Source organism: Leptosomus discolor, chromosome 2 (assembly GCF_034619465.1).
Source record: "Leptosomus discolor isolate bLepDis1 chromosome 2, bLepDis1.hap2, whole genome shotgun sequence".
Classification (NCBI taxonomy): Eukaryota; Metazoa; Chordata; class Aves; order Leptosomiformes; family Leptosomidae; genus Leptosomus; species Leptosomus discolor.
Genome location: NC_141392.1, coordinates 18,568,676 through 18,593,227, shown reverse-complemented (window position 1 = coordinate 18,593,227; position 24,552 = coordinate 18,568,676). Strand labels below are relative to the sequence as shown.

The 24,552-nt window shown below is 40.1% G+C and overlaps 1 protein-coding gene across 1 annotated transcript in view; it reads right to left on the bottom strand.

The window, feature by feature from the left end:
* The window catches only part of ALK (ALK receptor tyrosine kinase), a 319,157-nt gene that overhangs the window by 147,156 nt on the left and 147,449 nt on the right, over positions 1–24,552 (bottom strand). The window contains exon 4 of the mRNA XM_086460670.1: positions 18,673–18,874. Within this exon, the coding sequence (XP_086316796.1) occupies positions 18,673–18,874 (202 nt within the window). The remainder of the gene's footprint in view (positions 1–18,672; positions 18,875–24,552) is intronic.

Below are 24,552 nucleotides of genomic sequence, written 5' to 3'. Positions count from 1 at the left end.
CTCAGATCCTCCGCCAGGCAATTGTGAAGAGGAAAAAAATTCACTGTCATTTTGAGTACAGAAGCAGGATATCGGGATGCCACTGTGGCTTGCAATCTCAATGGAAGAAAAAGGAAAATTAACTACTTCATTTAATTAGAGAGAGACTCACTGGTTTGCTAGAATCATTTCTGGCTAGCAATAAAGCACTTAGCAAATCTCTTTCAACAAGAAGTATTTTGAGAATACACTGATAAGGCTACACTATAATATCACTAAGATGTTAATGATACTGTTAACATAGGCTTAATGTAAATATAAATGAAGGAATGGTGATGCCGATATGGATTAGACATCCTGCTGTCTTGATGCAACATTATTAAGGCACAAATGTGAACAGTACATAAGATTTAAAAGGCAAGCTTTATGGCATGCTTCTTTGGAGACTTCAGGGCAACTACGTCCAGTATCCCATTCTCCTAGGCCACAACAAAAGTGAGAGCAGGGTAAGACGCTGGCGCGTTTCCAGAAAGCAGTAATTATAACAACAGAATAAAACCAATGTTAACTGCATCTCTTGATTTCTGCTAACATCAGCCTAGGCTTTCTGTAAGGTCAGAGTGATTAGTCTGTCAAAGTGTTAAGATGTTACTTTGACCCCATCTAACCTTAGGCCAGCCTGACAGTATGCCAAACTGAAGAACCTTAAAATAAACCACAATTTCTTTTTCCTGCCCTTTATATGAGCTAATGCAGAAACTGGAAATAGGACTCAGTTCCTCTTAGACTGTTTTCTGCAGCTTAATGGGGCAAACAATTAAGTAGGAACTTCAGTGGCACGCCACTTCTGGAACAACTGTTGTCTCTAAGACTGTTCAATCTATACACCCAGAAACTAACACACTAAGAAAAATAATCACAGAACCACAGAATGATCTGGGTTGGAAAAGACCTTAAAGACCATCCAGTTCCAACCTCCCTGCCATGGGCAGGGATACCTTCCACCAGACCAGGTTGCTCCAAGCCCCATCCAACCTGGCCTTGAACACTGCCAGGGAGGGGGCAGTCACAGCTTCTCTGGGCAACCTGTGCCAGTGCCTCACCACCCTCACAGTGAAGAATTTCCTCCTGATATTTAATCTAAATTTACCCTCATTTCATTTAAAGCCATTACCCCTTGTTCTATCACTACACTCCCTGATCAAGAGTCCCTCTCCACCTTTCCTGCAGGCTCCCTTTAAGTACTGGAAGGCCACTACAAGGTCTCCCCAGAGTCTTCTCTTCTCCAGGCTGAACAACCCCAACTCTCTCAGCCTGTCCTCATAGGGTGCGTGCTCCAGCCCCTGAGCATCTTTGTGACCTTCCTCTGGACCTGCTCGAGCAGGTCCATGCCTTTCTTGTACTGAGGACTCCAGAGCTGGACGCAGTACTGCAGGTGGGGTCTCACCAGAGTGGAGTAGAGGAGGAGAATCCCCTCCCTTGACCTGCTGGCCACGCTTCTCCTGATGCAGCCCAGGATGCCATTGGCTTTCTGGGCTGCATGCACACATTGCTGGCTCATATTCAATTTTTCATCTACTGGCACCCCCAAGTCCTTCTCTGCAGGGCTGCTCTCGATCCACTCACCGCCCATCCTGTATCTGTGCTTGGGCTTGCCCCAACCCAGGTGCAGGACCTTGCACTTGGCCTTGTTGAACTCCATGAGGTTTGCACAGGCCCACCTCTCCAGCCTGTCAAGGTCCCTCTGGATGGCCTCCCTTCCCTCCAGCATGCCGATTGCACCACGCAGCTTGGTGTTGTCACCGAACTTGCTGAGGGTGCACTCAATCCCACTGTCCATGTCTCTGACCATGATATTAAACAGCTCCGGTCCTAACACAGACCCTTGAGGAATGTCACTCATCACTGGTCTCCTCTCATTGGACATTGAGCCGTTGACTGTGACTCTTTGAGTGCAAGCATCCAGCCAATTCCTTATCCACCGAGAGGTCCATCTGTCAAATCCATGTCCCTCCAATTTAGAGACAGGAATGTTTCTTTAAATTGTCAAATGCTTTGCACAAGTCCAGGTAGATATTGTCAGTTGCTCTTCGTTATCCATCAACACTGTAACCCCATCATAGTGTAATAAAGAATGGCTAACTAGCCTTTAGAAAGCTAGCTTTTAGAAATGAACTGCTGACCAGCCTTTAGAGATAGGGAGGGAGGCTGATTTGTACTAAACCTTATGCATATATCCATTGCTGACTAACTAACACTTTAAAGATAAGAATGAAGCAGAAACCGCCAAGCGAAGGACACCAGGTGGAATCCTCCAATCAGACTGTGGGGCTCAAGGAACACAGAAGACTAAGCAGGAGAGACAGGGAGGGCAGCTAGCAAGAGCTGGTTCTGTGAATTGGAAAAGACCCAGGATGGTATAGGGCATGCGCCACAGGACAAGTTCAAAAGTTCAACCATGAGGAAGACTCAGACCTTCATCCCCAACGACCACCAGGGACCCCTGACGGGGGTGTAACTTGGGCGGACTGAGGCGGGACTATGGGAGGAACTTATGTTAATGAATTCCCGGAAATAATTAGAATAACCCAGCCTTTTCTTAGAAATGTAATGAATAAACTTGAAAGCTGTAAATATAAGGCAAGAATCCTAACGCTTGGGTGCACACGTATGGAAGGAGCTATCCCCCGTGCTGCCCTGCGCCGCAATAAAGAATACCTGCTTAATAACACTGAGTTGTTATTGAGTTTTCTCAGATTCAATAGAAGGCCACCAGATTTATCAGGCATGATTTGCTCTTAATGAAACCATGTTGGCTGTCACCAATCAACTCCTTATTTTCCATGTGCCCTATCATTGTTTCCAGGAGGATCCACTCCATTTTTCCTAGTCTTCATTTTATCACTGACATACCTATATAAGTTTTTCTTGTTGCTCTTTATGTCCCTGGCCAGATTTAATTCTCTCAGGGATTTGGCTTTCATAACCTGAGCCGTGACTGCTTGGACAGTTTCTCTGTATTCCTCCCAGGCTACTTGTCCTTGCTTCCACCCCTGTAAGCTTCCTTTTTCTTAATTTCCCTCTCTCTCACTTTAACGCATATTTGAAGTCAAATTCCAAAGTGAAAGTACATATCAATAATGTCATTCAGAAATCAGAAAATGGAAACTGAGGTATGCAGTCAGAGCCAACTAAATACATCTCAGAGGGAAGAGCTAGAGGCTATTTCTTGGGAGCATAAATGGAGCCAAGTGGTGGATCACTTGGCTCTCTAGTCAAAGGAGGATGGCAGATCTAGGAAGGAGGCTAGAGGAGGAAGGAGAAAAATCAGCATTCTAACCACAGAAATAGATCTCTGCTAGCAACCTGCTAATACAGAAACTCTCACTGATATTTTAAACTTTTTTCCAAATTGTTGTGAAGACAACTGTGACCTCCCGTGCAAGTTCATAAAATTAATTACAGTGTAAGAAATAATGAAAATAACCAGCTTCCCAAACACACACCACTCCTGGGTGGAGGGAGGGGAGTAAATGAAACAAAATATTTCATTAATTCAAAATTTTTAGGCATGGTAAGAAAAATGCAATTTGCACTCAGCGCACAAATACTGTTATTTGGTAATATCCAGCTTCTACAACATGAGATCTGTAAATTCAATGTGGGAGACCACCCTTTACTAGATATATGCTGCAAGTCTCATTTTCACACTGGAATACCTTCTTCCATTTAAGCACAGTGAAAGTGAAGAGATTCACATACTCAGCCACTACTAGTGTAACCCAAACTTCATGTGTGTCCATCAAGTATCCTAGGGACAATCGACTCATCATTCTGTGGAAGTATTAATTTAAATTTATAAGGTAGAGCCAGATGCAAAAAATCTGAATTCTGCTTACAGAAGAAATACTAACTGCATCTTTCTTCCCTCGCCCTGTAATACACAGAATTCTCATTTTAAACAATAGCTGAATATGCAATAATAATTTGTAATGTGAAATACTGTTAATGTGTTTCCTCTGAGAGTTCCTTTTCCAGAACATAGCCAAAACTACTTTTATTGCTCAAGTTTTCATTACAGAAATGCCACAGTACATATATCTTTGGTCTCCCATGTACCTTGCTACAGAGCATGAAAAGCTAACGACAAGGCTTTTTTCCTGCCTTCCCCCCACCTCCTTTTTTTTTTTTTTGCTATCATCAATGAACTAATATTTAGATAGATTTACTTTCGAGCAAATAGTAAATGACTGGGAAGCTGTTTCCATTTCTCATTCTCATTCTGATTAATGAGCTGGAGGAACATTCCCTCCCTTCCTTCTCCTTCTGTAGTTGAAAACATATTGAGTTTATGCCTCTTCTACATCATTAAAAAATAATTTTAGAATTGCATTCCCTAGCAGATGCATGGGACTTGCAGAACACTGATGATTTTTCCAAAAGAGAATAAGGATCAGCAAAGCCACCCTTCAGCAGTCATTCCAGGATGAAGGATGTAAGAAGATACAGTACCAGACTGTTGAAACAGAGTCAGAAAGCAAAAAATATGCCTGCATGTGCATGTACATGTGCGTGTGTGTGTCGCTCTCTCTCTCACACACACACACAAATTACATGCACAAGCAATGACACCAGCCCATAAACAAAAACCCCCTCATTCCATATAAAGTCAAGCAAAAAGAGAAAGACAGAGAAAACAGTAAGTTTTTCAGGAGTGGGAGAGATAAGGCCAGTTCCTGTATATAATATAATGCGTATATGAGGGAGAGACACGACGAGGAAGAAAACCAAGAATATCATACACAGAAAAGAGCAGACATCAAACATAGCTCAGTAAGTACTGAGAGTGGCCCAGAAACAAGACAAGAGAGGCTTCTGGGCTACACGAGCTGTGAACAACAAATTTTTATGGTGTTTGACATCTCCAATTCTCAGGAACATGAGGCCTTCAAATCAACAGGATGACCAAAACCACTGGCCCACTGCCCAACTTTTCTTCCTTACAAAGACAACCTGTGGATCTTCAAGTCTGGATAAACATTCTGGTCAAAAAGGTCTGTATAAAAAGAAAGTCAATAAAGGCTATGTCTTTGCCCCTTAAGAACATCCTGAACTTTCCTAGAGGATGTTTAAAATACTTTCCTGAGGTAAAAAGGCATTATAGTCCACTTTACACCTAAACACTGAGAAAACCCACAAACCCAAACCACTCTCACTAGGGCTGTCAGAGTCCAGGAACAGAAAACAAGATACTTTCTGACAGATAATTGAGCAACAGCTGAGTAAAGAATGACTTTAGCCTGCAGAGGTTATTACCACGGCTTGCTGTGCCAGTACTGAACAGTTACATTACAATGAATGTTGTTTGTAAAACCAACTCTATTATCAGTCAATAGATAATAACTGAGCATAATCATGGCATAAATTATTACAGAAGACTACCAGAAGTCATTAAGAAAAAGTCAATACTGGGAAAAAGCAGGCATATCAGTCCTAGAAACAAAACAAGTCAGTAAAAGGCAATATTTCAGATTTGAAATCTAGCAATTTGACAGACAACAACTTTTCACTCAATAATTAATAAACTTCTTCTACACCAGAATGGTTTTTCTCCACAAAGTAACTTTACTCTTAAATCTCAGAAAACATGGGACCCTTTGGCTTTGCTATTACACTTCATTAAGTTCAAAAACCCGAACAGTTTGTAAAGTATCATCATAGCTGCATTTTTAAAGCAAAATATGGATATTCATTTATCAGCACGTTTTACTTTGCTGATCTGTAGTATTTCTCTCAGAGTCAGTTCATCATTCAGTCACACTCCCTTATGCTGCCATACTGCTGTATGGCACAGTCACACACAGACACTGAAATGGTGGTGTTATTCCTTGTATAAAGAGTTTTCCCATCAGCACTCATGATGATGTTCCTCAAGTCATGCAACTTCCACGGCATGCCACATCATGGCTGGAGAAGACACGCTGTCTCATCAGAGGGATAAAGAACAATCCCCGTGAAAAAGGACACACAAACTTTGTTGCACATGAACTCAGGCAGCACGACGACTTCCACTGTGATCCTGAACAGATAGCTAAGAATGTATTTGGGGTCAGTTCAAGAAATCAATATTTCATCTAGCTTGTCCTGAGGGAAAACACTTAATCAAAATTGAACTTTTCCCATGAAAAGTTCCAATTTCATGGAAGATACAATTTCCAGATAAAAGAAAAGGTGCAATTGTCCTAAATGATTTCTGCCTTTTCAGTGGCAGATACTGATACAACGTGCTTCCTTCCTGCTTTTGCCCCCTCCATGACATCCCTGAGACTCTATTATACATTAGGGCTTTCAATCTTTTCAAATGGCAGTTTCCCTCCTAAGTAAAATCCAGCTTCAGAAGAAAGGGAGAGCTCCTTTCGCTGACTTGCAACATCTCTCCCAGAACGCAGGCAACACAGAACATGTTCTGCGTTCTGGAGCTAAAATGAAGCCTATCCATTGCAGTTAAGCCTGTGGCTCTGTCAGAAATGGAAAACTAATATGACATTCACTTGCTTAAAAAGGAAAAAAACCCAATCAAAATCCATACTATTCAAGTTGACTGTGGAGGCAAATAACTCAACTAAAAAAAGCCATCAGGATTTTGCAATTTTAATTTCTCTGCTCATTGAAGCTTTCTACTTTAAGGCAATTAAAACCAGGCATCAAAGGCACATGAAATTGGGATAGGGTAGTGATTAATTTGAGAAAGAAATGTTCACAATTCAGTTAAGACAGACAAAACTCAGACACCCATGCCTTAGGAGTGGCGAATGTCAATGAAATAAGGAGAGCTGTGAGGGGCATGGGGGAGAGAACGTGGAAAGAGTTATGTGCAATGTCAGAAATTCATCGGCCACATGCTACTCATGATGAGGACTCAGGAGCAGATGCAGAGCTAGAATTTTCTTAGCCTATGAACAATTATTTTTTTGCCCCTACAAGCATTTCTGTATTGCAACAAATGCAGAATCTAGATTTTGTGCATATTCTGAAATTCAGCAGATTAATGCCTGCTCCCCCAAAAATGCTAGGTCACTCACCTGAGGTGAAGGAGATACACATTAACATCTCTACCTGAATCAATTCCTTCAATGCCAAAACCCTAGGCATCAACATTATTTCTCCCCATTAAAACCAGAACTCTTCTAGTAGAAACAATACCCTAAATGCAGTGCCACTCAGCCATGGTTATATTGAATACCAACCTTGCTAATGGTCTGCTAGAAGATCTTTTTAATCATTTATCGTGTCCATCTGTATAGTACCATCTACTTCAGCAGGGTCTTAATGTTTTTAAGAGTCCTTCAGATCACTTGATGAAAGCACTGCTAGAGAGCTGTAGCATCACTTGCTTTATTTGTGTGACCCTTCCTGCGAAAATTCACCTCAATGAGGCCAGTTTTCAAGCCTCCAACAAGCTGATGTTTCTGTCCTCTTGGAAGAGATTTTCCTCCAGAACTGGCAGCTGAATTGCACAAGGGAAGATGTCCAGCACTAACCCTGGGCTGCAGCAGGCAGTACCAGACCTGGACATACAAAATAAGCTGCTCTGTGCCTCCCCCGGCCTTTGGATCCAGAACACATGAAGAAGAAATACACTTGAGACAAAGGCAAGCACGGCAGAAGCAAGAGAAGCAAGGAGTGAAGATGAAAGAAGAGAGAGAATGAAACCCATTGAGAAGCTGGAAAGCCTGTTTAGAAGGAAAGCCTGGAAGACGAAAATAGAAGGGAAGAGTATGTTGAGACAGAGGGAGCAGGGAACCAGTGAGCCCTGGGAATAAGGGCGAAGAGATAAGAGCTGATGGAAAGGCAGAAATTCTGCTGTCCAACACAACATTACTCTCCCAGTTTTCAAATTATTAAGGAAAGAAGTCAGTAAAAGTATATAGGATTTTTTTTTTCTTTTCATAACAGAATACTGGTAGCAAGTTGTAAGTGAAAAGAAAGCAAGATGTTCTTGAAAAAAACATTTAAAAATTGATAGTAGTCTGATAGTCGATAAACATTTAAGTTGATGGTATCTCTCATTGTTTGAGAGGGGCTGTTTTACTAGGCTCTGTCAACTGCAACTGCCTTGATACTGGTAATCAAAATCCCCTATCTAAAACTGAAATAGTAACAGCAGAGTCAATTCCCTTTCAAACAGTCCAGATACATGCCCCAGCCTTGACCTGGAGAAATTGCCTAAAGGAATGAAAGAAGCCCAAGTTCCCAGACAACTGTCTTTTAAAAAAAAGGAAATCAACTTGTGTCAGATGCTATCTAGAGACCTCTAAGAAATGAGCCTCTGAATAGCTCATCTGGCATGAAATAATAACAAATTGCAATCACCATGGTTTTGATATTGATCTGAATTGTCACAAGCATTAGTCCACGCTTCCCACACCACAGCCTCCGGAAAGCCAGGCACTTAGAAAGCAAAGCAGCAGAGATGCAAAAAACAGTTGCAAAAAACTGTCCCCATTCAAACTAAGACAATATACAGATCGATCATCTCACATTTTTATTTTCTTGTGTGCTAGCATGTTTAGCTAGATATGCTTAGGATGTCTAGCATCCTAAAAATAATCAGGTCATCCATTGCACTTAATGTACTGATAGCAATCTTCTAACTAGCACACTGCACAGAGAAAGTTTTTCTACAGTTTGTATTTTTCTTCTGCTGAAGAAAATCAGATTATTTGGCTTCTTTATTAAAAAGTATTTCGACATAAATATTTTGATAAAATCTTCCCCTTAGCGTAATTTTGTTCTATTATAAAGGCATCATAATAACTGGCCACTGATCTGAACATGACAGACAGCTGAGCTTGTCTCATTTACTCTACTGCTTGTATTCCTTCCTAGATGAAGAAGAGTTATAAAAACTTCATTGCCTCATGAAAGATTTAGACTTGCACCGATCTTCTGCAGTCTTATCTTCCTCATGTGAAGTCCATCAAGGATGGCAGTCGGTGCTGCTGGTTCAAGTCCCAGTTTAGAACAGCTTTGTCTTGTCAAAAGAAACTTTATTATGCGTCTTTGTGGCCTCAATCCATCAGCATGAATGGCACACCAAGCCAGGGATGATCAGGAAAAGCTCCAATTACATTCACTAAACAAGCTTCACTGCTGCTGTTTCCAATAGAAAATCATATTTAGTCAGCCTGATATAGGAAGCAACAAATATCATAAGGTTACAGACTGATATTTATAAAGAGCTGGCAACTACACTCAGTGACTCAGAGAACTCACTGTCCATAAAGAAAAACAGAAGAACACAACCATTGCAAGAAAGGTACGGAAAAGGCAAGTACTTCCAAATGCAATGGGGAGGACTGTTCATTTCTATATACAAGATACAAAAATGCTGCTGTGCAAGCCATGAATGTTCATGGTTTTGCTCTATTGATTCATTTTAAGAACAAGCATTATCCAGCACAGTGTGTGGAAAAGCCTTCTGCCACAACGCACAAGTCAAGAAATAAGCTGTATAAAGCAGTATACAAAGCAGATCTGACAATCCTGTCTGAAACCGGTGCCTTTGGTGTTGGTGTCAACCCAAACCCATGTTTTTGCCGGACTAGCCGCTGACATTAATCGTTTGCCACTGCCAGTACAAAAGAGCCCTTGAGACAGTATTTTGTTACAGGAATATAATTTCTACTGTACCAGACATGTGCTATAGAAAACAATAAAGTTTCAAAGCAAACAAAGGTAGCTATTTGACAGAAAAATGACAGAAAAGTGCTTTCAGGCATTAGCAATACTACTTAACAAATATGGTACATGAATTTTAAATTAAAACCTCTGTCCTCTGTACTCCTGCAGAAAGCAAACCTGTTCAGTACTTTCCTTGATCACTGAGAAGAACCCCAAGCCTCCTCCTTTGCCACCTCAGCAAGCATCAGAATCTAAATAGTTTCTTAGCCTTTATTTCCTTCAATTTTCCAGTTGGTAATTTATTAAAAATTAACTTGCAAATTCCTACTGAATAAATTTTTGTTTTCCTTCTAATATGCAGAAGTAAATTGCAAGTTAGTGGTCAAGTATATCAGAGTTTTCATAGTCTTTCTTGAGTGGAAAACACCTGATTCACCAGCACTTGAGAATAATGGGCACCATTTTTGGTGAGGCAGCAATACAGAGAGTGTTCTTTAAAGGGATGGTACAAAGCTGCCCTATGGGACTTGAACCCTGTGGTGTGAGTCATGAAACAGAACTGAGATAATTTAAGAGCAATACCTGAGAACATGGCTTAGAATGCAGAATCAACTGCATTACCACTATTCTAACAGCCTTAGCACGGGTCAACGGTGTGATTTTTAAGTCTTGCAAGGTCACCAGCACCTAGTTAATAATCTCTCTCTGAATTTGAAGGGACCAATACTACCTTGTAAATCTTATATAGTACTTATTACAGCAGGGTAGATTTGCCTTGGATAAGAAGGAGATTCTTAAGCATTAGCAAGAAAAGCCCCAAGGAAATTGCGCACAATGACAATACCACGCTCCAAGGCAGGATTGCCGCAAGGGGAGTTGCACAGAACTCGGAAGGTTTTTAAGGTCAAAAATAACTAGGAGACACAGGAATCAATTATACCGCAGGCTAGTTATAAAACTTTGCCAACAGCAGAATGACAGAGAGCTTAGCTTGAGGGGAGCAGAAAAATAACTGGAAACAAGGCTGGCAATATTAATGAGACATGTTGCCTAGACTCTGGAAACAAATGTTGGAAGCATTTTGACTGTGGGAAAACATACTTCAACACTACATAGCAAAGTATTCTAAAGAGACTGCTTGTAATTCTGTATAGCAGAAGGGACACCTAAATGAAGAAAAGAAAGATGACAAAATAAAGTGTGTGCGCATGAATGCTTGGGAAGAGGAGGCTGGGTGGTGTGTGTATGTGTGGCGAGTTATTTTCTTGTTTAGGTCTTAGGAAACAGAAATTCATTCTGGCATGTCTACATTGAAAGGCAGTGCAACATGGGCTAGTGTCAACATGGGGCTGTAAAAATTAGTTTGGAATAACTTTTAAAAATTGAAGTAGAAGCCTCAGGTGAAAGGAAAACAAGTGATCCATAAAACAAGGGAAACAAGTTAAAGGAATGAGAGATGGGGGGGAAAAAAAAACGACTCAGACTTTGGAAAGTGAGAACAGCATAACAACCAGAAAAGAAGAGCCTGCAAATAATTCCAAAGGACACAACATATAAAAGTTTAAGAGAACAAATTTTTGTACCCAGGATTTGGACTGTATAAAAGTTGGATTAGGTTGCTCGGAGTGGTATGAAGAAATGGCTTCAGTCATGGAAGAAATAATTTATACTAAGGAATCTCTAGTTTTAAAAGAACAAATGCCCAAACCAGTCACTTTTAAAGATGCCCCAACTCTGTTACCATGGTCAGTTAGGCATCATTTCTACAGTGTCAGTTGTGCCAGCCTCTAGGGTTTCATGCACAGAAGCAGCTCCCAGAGCCCAAAGAGGTCACTAACGTGTGCCGCAATTATTTCGGAAGTCACAAGGATCCTTGTGCCAATGCACACTGGGCAGCCAGCTCACAACCCCAGCCCTCCTCTGCTCCAGTGTGTTCAGCACTATGCGAAAGGCAGCAGAAAAGGCTACTCCAGTAGTTATCCGTAAAACTGACCTCTTACCCTGAAAAATGTTTATTTTTCGTCTACTGTTCCATTCTCTACACATTAAGTAATTTGCTTCTAAAGACATATTTTGATGTTTGACAAAAAATTTTCCTCATTTGCTACTTTTATTTCAACTTTAAAATGGCTTTTTTTCCCCCTCCACGTCCTTTTTTATAATTGTAATTGGAAGTAGACTACACAACTTTGCCCTTCCTGTTTGCATTTGAATCTGGCAAACATCACCAAAAGGCAGCACTGACACCTAATAACTGTCTGATAACATGTATTAGAAGACAAGAAAGAGCACTTTTCCCCTCCCTACTGCCCCAAAATTATTTCAAATCAGTTTGATTTGGACTGTAATCAACAGCTAAAAAAACCCCAAAACAATTGCAATTACTCATTACTGAACTTATGCTGGTTGGCTTTGCTTGGTTCAAGAGGTCATACAATACTGTTGCTTCACAATATGATATACCAGAAGAGTGAATGGCACTAAAAATTTAGTTTTGGGTAATATTAATATATCATTCTTTGTAATAAATAGTCTGCTTCCATATACATGTCTGTAAGAGCAAATAAACTGCTACAGTCCAATCTCAATTGACAATATAGTAAATCTTTCTGGAGCAGTTTGAAGCTTCTGCTTTGCTGTACTTGAGGTTACATGCAAAAATAAGGCACGCTGTAAAGCAAACCAATGTTGCATAAAATCTACAAAAAGAATCCAAGTTTATCTCAAGAAATAATACAGCACTTCATCAGCAGCAAAACCACCAAGAAGTTTAAAGCAAAAGCATACAGACAGGTACCTACCTCTAGTGCTACAGTGACAACTTAATCTACGTAACCTAGTGCTCAGATGGAATGGGAAAACTCTTTCCACATCTGCAGACATTTGTATGTCAGGTTCATACTGTTTCAAAGCTCTGAAGAGCTCCATTTCACCTTACACGTTGTGAAGGGTTTTGATTTAAATCTCCTCATCCACTGAAAACAAACTAGCAATGAACTCCTCAAGATGCCACAACCAAAAGAATTAAAGCTTTCTTCAGATCTAGACTTGACATATGGAAAGACACAAGGTTTTGTTAGGTGGAGATGAAAAACGTCTTTCCAAATAAAAGCAACTGCTATGAAAAGGACTGATTCTTCACAGGTATCAAGGACAGTACCTTTTGAAAAGGGAAGGGGGAAAAGACACACCAAAGTTTTTTTTTTCCCCTCTCTTTTTCTTCCTTTGTGTTCAATTCGACGGACTGAAAGGGACTAAAAGTTGGCTAGTGGAAAACAGCACAGGAAAAGTTTAAGTGCTAATTTTCTGTCTGGAACAACTGGTTTCCTCTCTAAAAGCAAGGATTACTGGTGCCTGGCCACCACAACGGGAGGCCTTAGTTTCTAATGAATCCCTAAATCCAGATTATTTTCCTGGATTACCTGAATTTATCAAATGTATAGTTCAGACTTACACTCCTGATTTAGAAGTCTCTGAGTAAAATGCACTGTAAGTTTTTTGAGACTTATTTTGATGTCTAAAAATGAGTTTAACTGCCCATATGAAGTACTCCAAATACACACACTTTGGTCTTCATTCTTCTTATGTCATAGCCCAGGCATTTGCAAAACAAAGGCTTGAACTTAGTAAAGTGTTTTTTCATGGAGAAGAAGGAAAAAGCCCCATCCACAAAAAAAAGCCAGGCAAATTCATATTACAACTAACCTGCAAAAGGTACTTTTAAGGTTAAAGAGTTCCAAGAAAGTAAATTCCTCCTATTAAACTCATGGTCTATGAGACGGACTAGTGAAGCTATTGGAAAGAAAGAAAACAAAAAGGAAAAAAAAAGAACAAGAGAAGGAACAACACTAGTACAAGAAATAACCTTCAGACTTCAAGCCCCAAGGTCAAATGTGACAGTGATTCTTTCATTTATTTTTCTTGACATATATCAATGCAATCAATCTCAAGTGAAGTTGTAGATGCCAGAAAGTGAATAGCCTATCGTGATTTGTAGTAACCTTCAAAAACAGGTGCTCTTTCTCTGTTGGAAGTGCTCTGTGCAGAAATATACATGTACCTACTGAAGTACTGGCTATATAGTGTAGTAGTAGTTTATGGCTTCCGTGCTCATGCATGCGTATTCAGATCTCAGGTTTTATTTGAGACACACCTTTTACTTCACACATTTACACAAAAGTCTTCAGATGAATCTCAGGTTTATTTAAGGCTCTAGACTAGTCTAGAGATCCTACTCACATCTCAAAAACCACATACGGCTTGCAAAGTCATTTTATGGCGTCTGTATAGGTATGCTTAAGTCAAAAGATGTATAGTTCAGTACCACCAATTCTATGCAGGGATTCCACAGCCCACATCCCCTAAGCGTGGGGTGATAGAACAGATCACGCTGACCTGTCAGTGACACAGCCTCAACCTCTCTTTGCCTCCAAAGTGTTGTGAGGATTTGTAAAAAGAGACAAAGTCTCACTAACATAAAGCAATTACAATCTAAAAACACACAGAAAAATATCTAAGAGAAACTACCCTGCTCTTTTCTATAGAGGAAAAGCAGTAACATGACAGAACAGGAGGTGTGCCCAGCTCATGCAGGAGGTGTGAGATAGATGTCAGAAGTGCACTCAATCCAGTAGCTCAAATCTTATCTTTTGAACCCCCACGTGAGCAAGGCTGGCATCCTGGTATTCCTGACGAAGCAGCTGATCTGAGGAACTTCCCCACCTCCCCTCTTGACAGAGGCCTCAATTACCTTCACTCATGTGAACTGTATTAAGATCCACTTGCTACATTATTTTTTGGGGCAAGAACATGATTATAGAATTAGTGATGAGGAAGGTCTGCAATGGAAGACCAAATTGAAGTTATGCTGTCATTTGCTACTGGCTTATTAAAAAGCTTGGTTTGATATATAGCATATAATACCGCAACTTACGATTAATAGTGCAGGCAGAGATGTAAAATAATAATGGTAATTATAACGAACAACGTTATTTTTGTCTTTACTCAACTCTAACTTCTCCGAAACACACAGATCAAAAGAAATAAAAAACAATCTCGTATTACAAATTCTGACCTTGTTGACAAGTTTTCCTTTGTGTTTTCCTCACTCTACTAAGCACATTTACAATTGTACTAGGTTTGTAATTATAAATTTAACAGATGGGAAAGCAGATAAGAGGGGAAATGAAATCAGTGGCCACAGTGACAGTCTGACAAGCACTCAGAAGTCAACATTCAAATCGTGGAAGTAACTCTGCTTTGCTAAATAACCAATATGCTATGTAAACATGCTTGCTGCCTCCTAACCTTTAATAACACAAAAAAGGAAGTCCATTAAATAGCAACAAGAAAGGATTGTATACAGCACCATGGGAGCAGTAAAACAGTAAAAGATAGTACCCACATCTAGTGGCATTTGGGATAAAGTAGAAAGTGCTGTGTTCCATGGCAGGAATTATAACAACTCTTTTGCCATGACAAAGGATCGATAGCACCGCACTGATTCTCTCCCCGTATCATTTGCAGGTGCTTGTAAAACACAACAGAATTCCAAGAGATGCCAGAAGAGACTACCCACATCAAAAACACATCCACAAAGTCAGATCATCTAGAAACTATCATGCAACAAATCTAATTTTAACGGAATACGGTAATGTGTTGTTCCCCACAGAGGAGTACTACTGATTGTGCAGGAACTAAATTAGAGAAGGTCTGATCAAAGATGTTCCAAAACCCATAGATTAAATACAGAGTAAGACCTCTCTGCTCTTCAAAAAAAAAAAAAAAAAAAAAAGGTATACAATTCTGTTGAACTGATAAACAAGGACATAATTATCTTCTGAGTGGTAAGCATAGTTGCAAATATTATGTAGAAAAGTTATTATTGTATTTGGCAAAGTTTCTCTAGAATACAAAACAAGCATGCCTTTGCCAGCCTCTGGTGTTTCGTCACTCAGGAATCATGCACAGCTATCACTTCTGGCATACTCTTCTCGGTGTCTGTTCCATCTGCCCTATCGTATTGCTACATAAGGCATCTTACATTAGCTAGCTTTCTTGCAATAGATCAGCTGCAGTGAAATATGTTAAGTAAGAAAATAAAACAAATATGCATCTTCCACACAACAATTTCTGTAATAACTATGCCTCATTATGGAATTGGTACAACTCTAGTCCACAGGCTTAGGCTATTTTTTTTCTAGACAGAACGAGACCAGAGGAGCAAACAGAACATCACCAGTTCTGCCTTTGAGTCTTTATGCATGCCAAGAACCCTTTGAAATCACACCTGGTATTTTGCACAGAAAGACAACACGGTTGAACCCTGGCAACAAATAAATATTGGGTGCTATGCCGTCTCTACCTTACAATAAAATTTCATAGCTTTACATATATTCTACTTAAAATCATCTCCAAGTGCTGTCAACCAAAGCCTTTGCTTGCCTGGTTTCACCCTGAATGAAACAGCAATACCTGACAGCATCTCCCTTTCTTTTCTTGTAAATGTAGGTGAACTGTGAAGACCTCGTAAGATATTAATATATGTAATTCAGGTTATGCGGCTTAAAAAGAAAAAAAAAAAAGAGAAAGGTAAAAAGATACTGACACCGTGCACAGTTCAAGATATGAGAAGATTCACCCTGGAATTCATTTATTGCTTCACCACCCTTCAGGTGCATTTGTTTCAATAAAACGTACTCTTAATGCTGTGAGCTTGATTTTAAGCAATGGCACGGACTCACTACAAGTCACTGGGAACTTACGCACACTTTACACCTCTTGTTTGCAAAACAATATATAAAGCGCATAGAAGCAAAGAAGTGTCACCTGTGAAACTTTAAAGTGTTTTTATTTCTAGCACAGGCTCGCCACTGAGGAATTCAATTACCTTGTGCCCAGAGCTAGAATCCTTATAAAATTTTAGAAATCAAAAATTCATTACCAAACAATACAATTCTTTGCAATTTCCAAGACAAAATAAAATATTAAACAGAACAGATTTCCATTGTAGGATTGCTAGATCATTTAAGAACTTTATTAATTATTCTTGACTTCAGATCAGCTATTCTTATTTCATATTTAAAGAAAAGGTTTTTACAGAAGTGAGATTTGCATGTTTTGTTGTCAGAGCTGGAATAATCAAATATTACTGCTCCAAACAAAGGGCAGAGGAGCACTCATAAATCCTGGAATGAAGGTTCAGGGCAAATTGTAACACAATAATGGGTAGATACTTAACTATCCTTACATGACATTTCTGCACGCACAATATCAGAGCCCTTCCGCACTGCTGAGCTGAGGGCAGAGCAACTACCTCTCACAGAGAAGAGACAAAACTAGAGGGGGGAAATGAACCAATCAGTGGCTCCAACTGCAAAGTTTTGTAGCACACAGAGTACCAAAGAGTCAGCCATACAAAACCATGGAAGCCACAATCACGTCCTTACTACCCTGTGTGCCACAGAAATGCTGTTGGGGAGCAAGCCACACTTCTTGCAAACGTATGGGATAGCCAAGCTATAACCAAAACCACCTTCTTTAAAAGCACAGACTTGCTTTACTGTGGTGACAATCTCCATCTGCCACCTGGAATGCACAGCTGAGTAGTCCATATTGTCTCCAGCAGATGGCAAAGGCAGGAATTTGTTATCATAGTTAAAGTGATCTTTCCCTTCCCTTCAAGGCTCCTTACACTTGGCACTTGCCTGCCCTTCTGGTGAGTTCTGCCTGCCCACAGATTCAAGTTAGAGCTCCTCCATGCAGCACAGCAAAGCATTTTACACACAGCAGTATTGCCTGCAAGTGCCAAGGAATAGTGGCATTGCCAATGCAGGAGGCACTTGGCACAAAGCACAGCATTTGCAAAGAGCTAAGGAAGAAGACAGCTGCTGCAGCTCCCCTAATTACCTTTCCCCAGACATCAACAGTAATTTACAATTTGGATGATGTTGCTGGAACTAAGTATGATCTAGATCCACACACAAGCTCTCCTTCTCACTTTTATAGGCCATGTGTTATATGAGAATTACAACTATTCAAACTGTTTCTATGAGTTAGGTTATCTCCCATTATGTTTTTTATTGCACATTCTCCTTTTGCTACTGGAAAATACAGAATTTGCTGTAGACAGTAATCAGATAATCACATTTTGTTACAAGCAAAGCCAGCAGGACTTGCTATTAGAAACTCTCTGTTACATCAAAACAAAGAACATTTGAGATGCTTAGTAAAAATTATACCTCTCAACACACATTTCACAGCAGAAGTAAAAAAAAAAAAAAATTAAAAAATCAGTATATACAACAGGTAAAACATTAGCCTCACATATATCCAAATTCAATTCTAAGTTACTCCACTACTATAGCACTTTGAAATACTTAGGTGTTCAGCTCCTGCTGTTTTGCTGCTAACCAAAATTTAAAAGAATGCACAGAAAGTCTGACAAATTAAGACATCATCAACAATTAAGATTAATTGCACAGAGGATAAAACATTTCAAACAGTTGCACCCTTGAAAGACCAAAAGCTTTCCTCCTCTGGCAGTAGCTCTGAGCTGCTTTACTGACAAGACTTAACACAAATGTGTGACACAACACAAATGCAAGACAAAAACTTAAAATGTATGCAGACACATGAAACTGTAAAGACTCAGTAGATATTCTTGGGTAAAGAAGTAGTAAGAAGAAATCAGATAGAGTGAATTAGACAGAAAAGCTTTAAACTTAGGATGAGTACCCACACCATGTCTGTACTCGGCAAGCACTGAGAATAAAGATCATTTCGACTTAGGAGACTCACTGTTACATGGATTCAGTAGTTTGCTGATGCTTTGTATAATAAAATAAGCTTCTACAACAATTCAGACCCATGCAAGACAAATGTCTACTTGGCGTGGTGTCCTGCTCCCCTTCGTAGATGTGCAGCATGCATTTTTGAGGCTGTATCGCTATACAATCATGTGATTCTTCCCAACTCAAGCTGCGAGCCAAATGAGAGGATGAGACTTACCCCTGTTTCTCTGGACTCTCCACTGATAAGACTTCACTGCTGCTTTCGTCAATGGGAAGGACACGAGCAATATATTCTCCGCTCTGCTGGTAAAACTTATAAACAGCCACTTGAACTATGCATTGGTCACTGCTGCTTCTCAGCCAAGGGCTCAGGATGATGGGGCTTGGCCTCTCTGACGCATTGAGAAACAGAAACGAACCTAGAACAGATGAGGCAACGGGAAAGCTTTAAGAACAAAAATAAAACGCAAAAGCCTCACAGAGTGCAGATGAATACTTGTGATTTTTATGCCGGAGCTCACTCTGCAGCCCTTCCATACCTCCCAGTCAAAGCTTATCTGTGCTAACTAGTTTGGAAAGTTTTCCCATTTTGTATTAAATGCATTCAGATCTTCCCAAGCAGGCAACATTTTAATTCACCTTTGGATGGTCCAAACCAAAGATTACATTTAGATTTATCTCCCAGAAGAAAAGACATAAAGTGGAAAAAGCCATAAATATTAAGAGCAGGGAAAAATACCAAACAGAAACAATAAAATGCTATCAACCAAGATACTTCCGAAGTTAAGCCCAGGCAGGTGATCAGGGAACTTTAAGTTTAGATTCTTGCTCTCATGTACCTATTCTTCCTGGACTTAATCCCTGTCTCTGTAACCTCTCAGGTGTGGTCCAGACCCAAACATTATGGCCTTGGCTCAGTGAGTTCCTGATTTGACAGCTCATATATATATATATATATATAAATTTTTTAAATAATATTTTATATCTATTTCTCTCACTCAAATAAAGAACACAAATTGAATAGCATTACTTTTGCTCTTCTATAAACAGAAGAATGCAGCACTTTTAAGTCATTGGAGTCAGGATAAAGGCCCAACATAATTTTATTTCTTCAGCAATTCATTCTAATGTATTAATTTTATATTCAGCTAATCCACATTAAACACTTCATTATTATCCAGTACATTGACTCCCTTGGCCTAATTCTATTTCAATACAATCTGAGGCTTATCCAGTGGGACAGAGGTAATGTATTTTCATCACACTGTTGCTCATTTCAGCTAAGTCAAATTACTCCCTTTTGGCAGCTGACCAATTTACCAATTTGTCCACAGAGCAAGCACACCGGGGTGTGCAGTTGGTAAAGGAAAGGTGCAGTTAGGTAAACGAAAGGGACAAACCCCTGAAGCAAGAAAAACTGTGATATTCCACAGGTTCTAGCCAGATTGGTCAAATAATCCAGATGAGATTTCATTTCCTGGAGCATTCATTAATAAAGCCTGTCCATTAATGCTTAAAACATGCAGTTCTGATGAACAATTGTAACTCCATAGAGAAAGAAACTAAGGCTCAACAGGGCTGTAATTTAAACTTCTTTTTATGTGTCCATGAATTTTAGCAGGAGCGGCAGCTTGTTTTTGAAAATAACAAGGGTGACTCTTCAGAGGAATGATCTTCCACATCACTGAGCACGGCTCAGCTGAGATCCAGGGTGTGTAAGAAATCCTGTGGAGGGGCCAGGAATGGTTCCTGCTCACCTTCACCTCCGTGTCTAAGCTTGAGACCACAAGGTGCAAACCAGCCACTCTGAGCTCCTGTGGTAGTTCACCTCATCCTAAAATGAATCTGGTGAATTGTCCTTTGGTGGTTCCCATTTCTCTCCACTGAACTGAGGGGCAAGAGCTCAGATTTGAGTATCTCACTGCCAGCTGTCAGTTCAGAACAGGGGAATTGCACCCGTGCTCACATACATCCCCTCTGAAAAAGTCTGATTTGGCAATTCATCTCAGGTCACACACTAGGTAATAATGGAAGGGCTAAAAATGAAACCTGGATTCATGTCAGCTACCATGTTTCCCTCCCATACACACATTTATCATAAGCAGCATTTTTGACATACTTGTCAAAAACAGCGTTGTTGACATCCGCATCATGTTAACGACGTATCTAAAGCTAGAAAACATTTGTACTGAAAGAAACATGCAGAAATACATAAGGTACAGCCTGCTCAGATGTTGAGGATTGTAAATAGAGAGGAGTGAAATGTAGTCACAGCATTTTTTTTAATAACAAAATTCCTTTATGTAAAATAATAGCCTTTAATCCAGTTACTAATGGAATGGTTTGATGAGTTTAAACAAAGTCTGTTATTGTAACAGTTAAACACACACAGTATTTTTGCTGGTCAGTAAAATAAAAACAAAACCCCAGCCACATGTGTCATCCTTCCTTGTCTCTCCCTTTTGTTGCAAACAAAAGGGAATTAGAGCACTAAATCTTGTGGCTTTAATTGTACCATCCCCACAAGAACACTGAAATCTGTGACATGAAAGGGAGCAAAGAGATTTCCGCTGGTGGCAGAAAGACACTAAGCATTGCAGTAATTGCTGATGGTAACTTGCCAGGTGCAAGAGCCATTTGCTCATCTTACTGCCTTGCAACAGGGAGTCAGATTTTAAAAACAACAAACAAACAAACAAAAGCAGCTCTGTTCCTTCTTTTCTTGCAGCGGTTCCAAACAAAAAGAGCTTCCAAGGATAGTCCCTCTTACACCCTGACCTGAGGCCAGGTTTGAAACATCAGTGTTGTCTAGCAGTAGACAAGGCTAGCTACTACAGCAAATTTGAGAGATAGTCACTAACCTCCTTTGTTTCGGCTTTTCTATTTCTACCCTCTATTTACAGGGCTAACATTTTGCAATTGTGGTTTATTACTTATCACATGGCCAGTTCTACCTACTAAATTATATTGCTAAAAAGAATACAGTTTTGCCATGGTGGAGTCTACCCCAGCACACTCTCCCGGGGTGCTAGCAGGAACAGCCCCACACCACGCTGCTGTGAAGCGATGCCTAGAAAATCACTCTGAAGGACACGACTATTACATTGTGTTGGCCTCACCACTGGTACAGTCTTGTCAGAAATGTCCTCCTAGTGCATACTTTCGGCGAAATCACCTACCTAGGCAAATACTAAAGCTATGACTGATTATCTTTTAAATTTTTTTTATGTATTTTATAAAAAAGTATTTTAAAAAGGAGAAAATAAAAATAACTTTGTTCTTGCTTTTGAAAGCTCAACCATCTAGTGGGTGACTTCTTTGTCTGCTGCAGGGTTCTCTTTTTGCTCTTACTGCTCATCTAGTCCTTAAGTGCTAACGAAAGAACTATCAGAGCCACATCTGGCTCTGGTATTACTGGAACCGTTTCCAAAGTTGAAATGAGGGGTATTTGCTATGAAACCACACAGAAAGCACAGAGGCTTTGTTACACAGTAGAATTTGAAGATTCCTGTTCATGCACTACGAGTCAGATCTGCTCATCACAGAGCAGACAGGCGAGTTCTTATAGTAACCAGGCCTAACACCTATAGTGTACATTAACAACACTCACACTCTTTTCCACATAAACAATAGACTCGAAACACCAATTCAGACAAACCCAATTTCATGAATTTTCTGTCTCCAAAGCATACACAACCTGTCTGTCAGTCAACTACAACATACACACACACACAAGAAGACAACAACCCGCTGACAGAGGCACAAATCCTCTTTCATTAAAGTTGACAGTACTTATGCTACTGGAATCGATGGCATCAAACCCACCACAGGAGTAATTAACATGTCTGAAGTGAGAAATGATGTTTGAACACAAATCCTTATACTTCTCCCTTCCCTCAAAGGCACAATCTCTCCATTACTGCTTGCCTCTGTTTCATGTGACAGCCTCCCACAGGATCAATATGAGCACCATTTCCAGGATCAGATTAGAAACCACTACTTAAAAAGAGTTAAAAGGTCACATAGACATCGATGCCCCATCCATGCCGAGGGACAGAAGAATATTCTGTTACACACCAATGGACTTTCTTGGCAAAATTAGAAGCTACGTGTTCATTTGTATTTCCCTCCAGTGGGAGGGAATCTATGTGGCGCGCTCTATCTGAGATCACTGTGTAGACCTGTAAGACTCTAGGGTTCCAGCTATAATTTCCTTGCACTTATTTTCTCCTATTAGCTTGCAGCTCTAATAAGGCTCTTGGGATCTTCCCGGGTGAATAGCTAGAAAAAGCACTGTAGCTTCAAACAAACTTCTGCTGCTATTTCGATATCAAGGGATATAAGCTGAGATGAAAGGCCCCTTCACAGCCATGACGCCAGTGTCACGTTCTACTGCTGAGGACTCTGAAAGGTCTATTCATTTTTCAGAAAGATGTTCACCAATGTGTCTTCTGCCACAGGTTTTATATCGGGCTCTGGCTGCACAGTGCAATGCCAACACTGAAAAGATGCAGTTAAAATAATCCCATTGTAACTAGATATACAGCCACAGACCCAGGCACTTGGCACTTCCTGAGTCCTCAGCTCATTCATCATCACCATGCAGAACCTTGTGGCTGCAGAGGGAACAGCATTCAGTATTTTGCACCAAATACTCCAGCGTTCGCATTATAGGACAGAAACTCTACTAGCTGATATTGCTCTGTGGTGTTTCAGAACATGCTGGTCTAAATGCAAAACTTTTATTTTCCACATTTTCCCTAAACATTCACAAACTGTGGGAAAGACCTAGCAATAGTACTCAGCTTCTAATTGTACTTTTCCCTATTTTTTTTTTTAATACCTGCAGTCATAACATAATGGTTTTACTTGTCCTCATGTGTTCTATCTGATATCATCTCTGGCAACTTGCTGTCAATTCAGGCAAACACACATAAAAAGATACTTACGCTTAAGCACAGGGAATTATTGCAGTTGACATAAAAGGAATATTACAAGACAAATTAATATATCCTGCATGAAAAATTGCTGTTGATCCTTTGGAAGCTTGTTTACAACATTTTAACATTCATGTAGCAAAAAGGGAAGGATGGCTTATCAGCTTAGTAGCAAGATGTTTTTGAGATGATGAAGACAGCTTCAAGTTGTGCTGTTCAGGACTAATGAGGTAACAGATATATTTGTAAACAAGAAAACTGATGTTAATGTACTATGCATGTACAGATACATTACAAACAAAGCACCTGTCCAAAAAAGTTTTCAAGTTAAGGGCTATAGACGGATAAGCTACAACTCAAAACCACATCAGCAATGAAGCCCACTCCTACAACCTCTGGCCCAACATCCTTGTCTGATACGGATGCACAAGACATCTGAAACTCATGCCAGTGAATGCTGAGGCAACCCTGAGATGTTCAAAAGACAGAGCCATCACTTGGCCCTAGGAACTGGACACATTTAGTCTCCTATTGCTAGCCCTCTCAAAAGCTGATCATCTAATGGCTACCCAATAGCTTTGAATGCACCCTGCTAACTGCTCATACTCTAAATCCTTCCTAGTCAGTCTCAGGTAAACACTGTACTGAGCCAGGTCAGGTTCTTCTGCTATCATCAACCTCATGATGCTCAGCGAGGTCAGTGTACCCTATTGCATCCTTTAATGTTTCTGAGGCAGCAGACTAGGAAAGATGGCTGCAGCCCAAGACGACAGCAGCCTGAAAAGTTACAGTGGAAAATAAGGTTCTCCAGGAACTTATTCACTGCAGAAAATAGCAACCAGGTCTTCTGGGATAAACACATGGACGCAACTTCTCAACTTGCACCTGAGGTCTAGGATTTTCAGCATGAGATGTTCTTGTATACCCGACGTCACACAATCAAATAAGATTCTAAAGACATGACATCAAACAGGGCAAGGGGACATAAAAAACAGTTGCAAATGTGGCATGCATTAGAATTCATGAAGAGAGAAGGTCACAGTATTTGAAAATATTACTTAGCAACACATCCAAGCCAGTAATACACACAGAGCAGACATCCAGATACCTGACACAAATTAAAGCATCCCCATGCCAATTGAAGCAGATTTCTTCCGTAA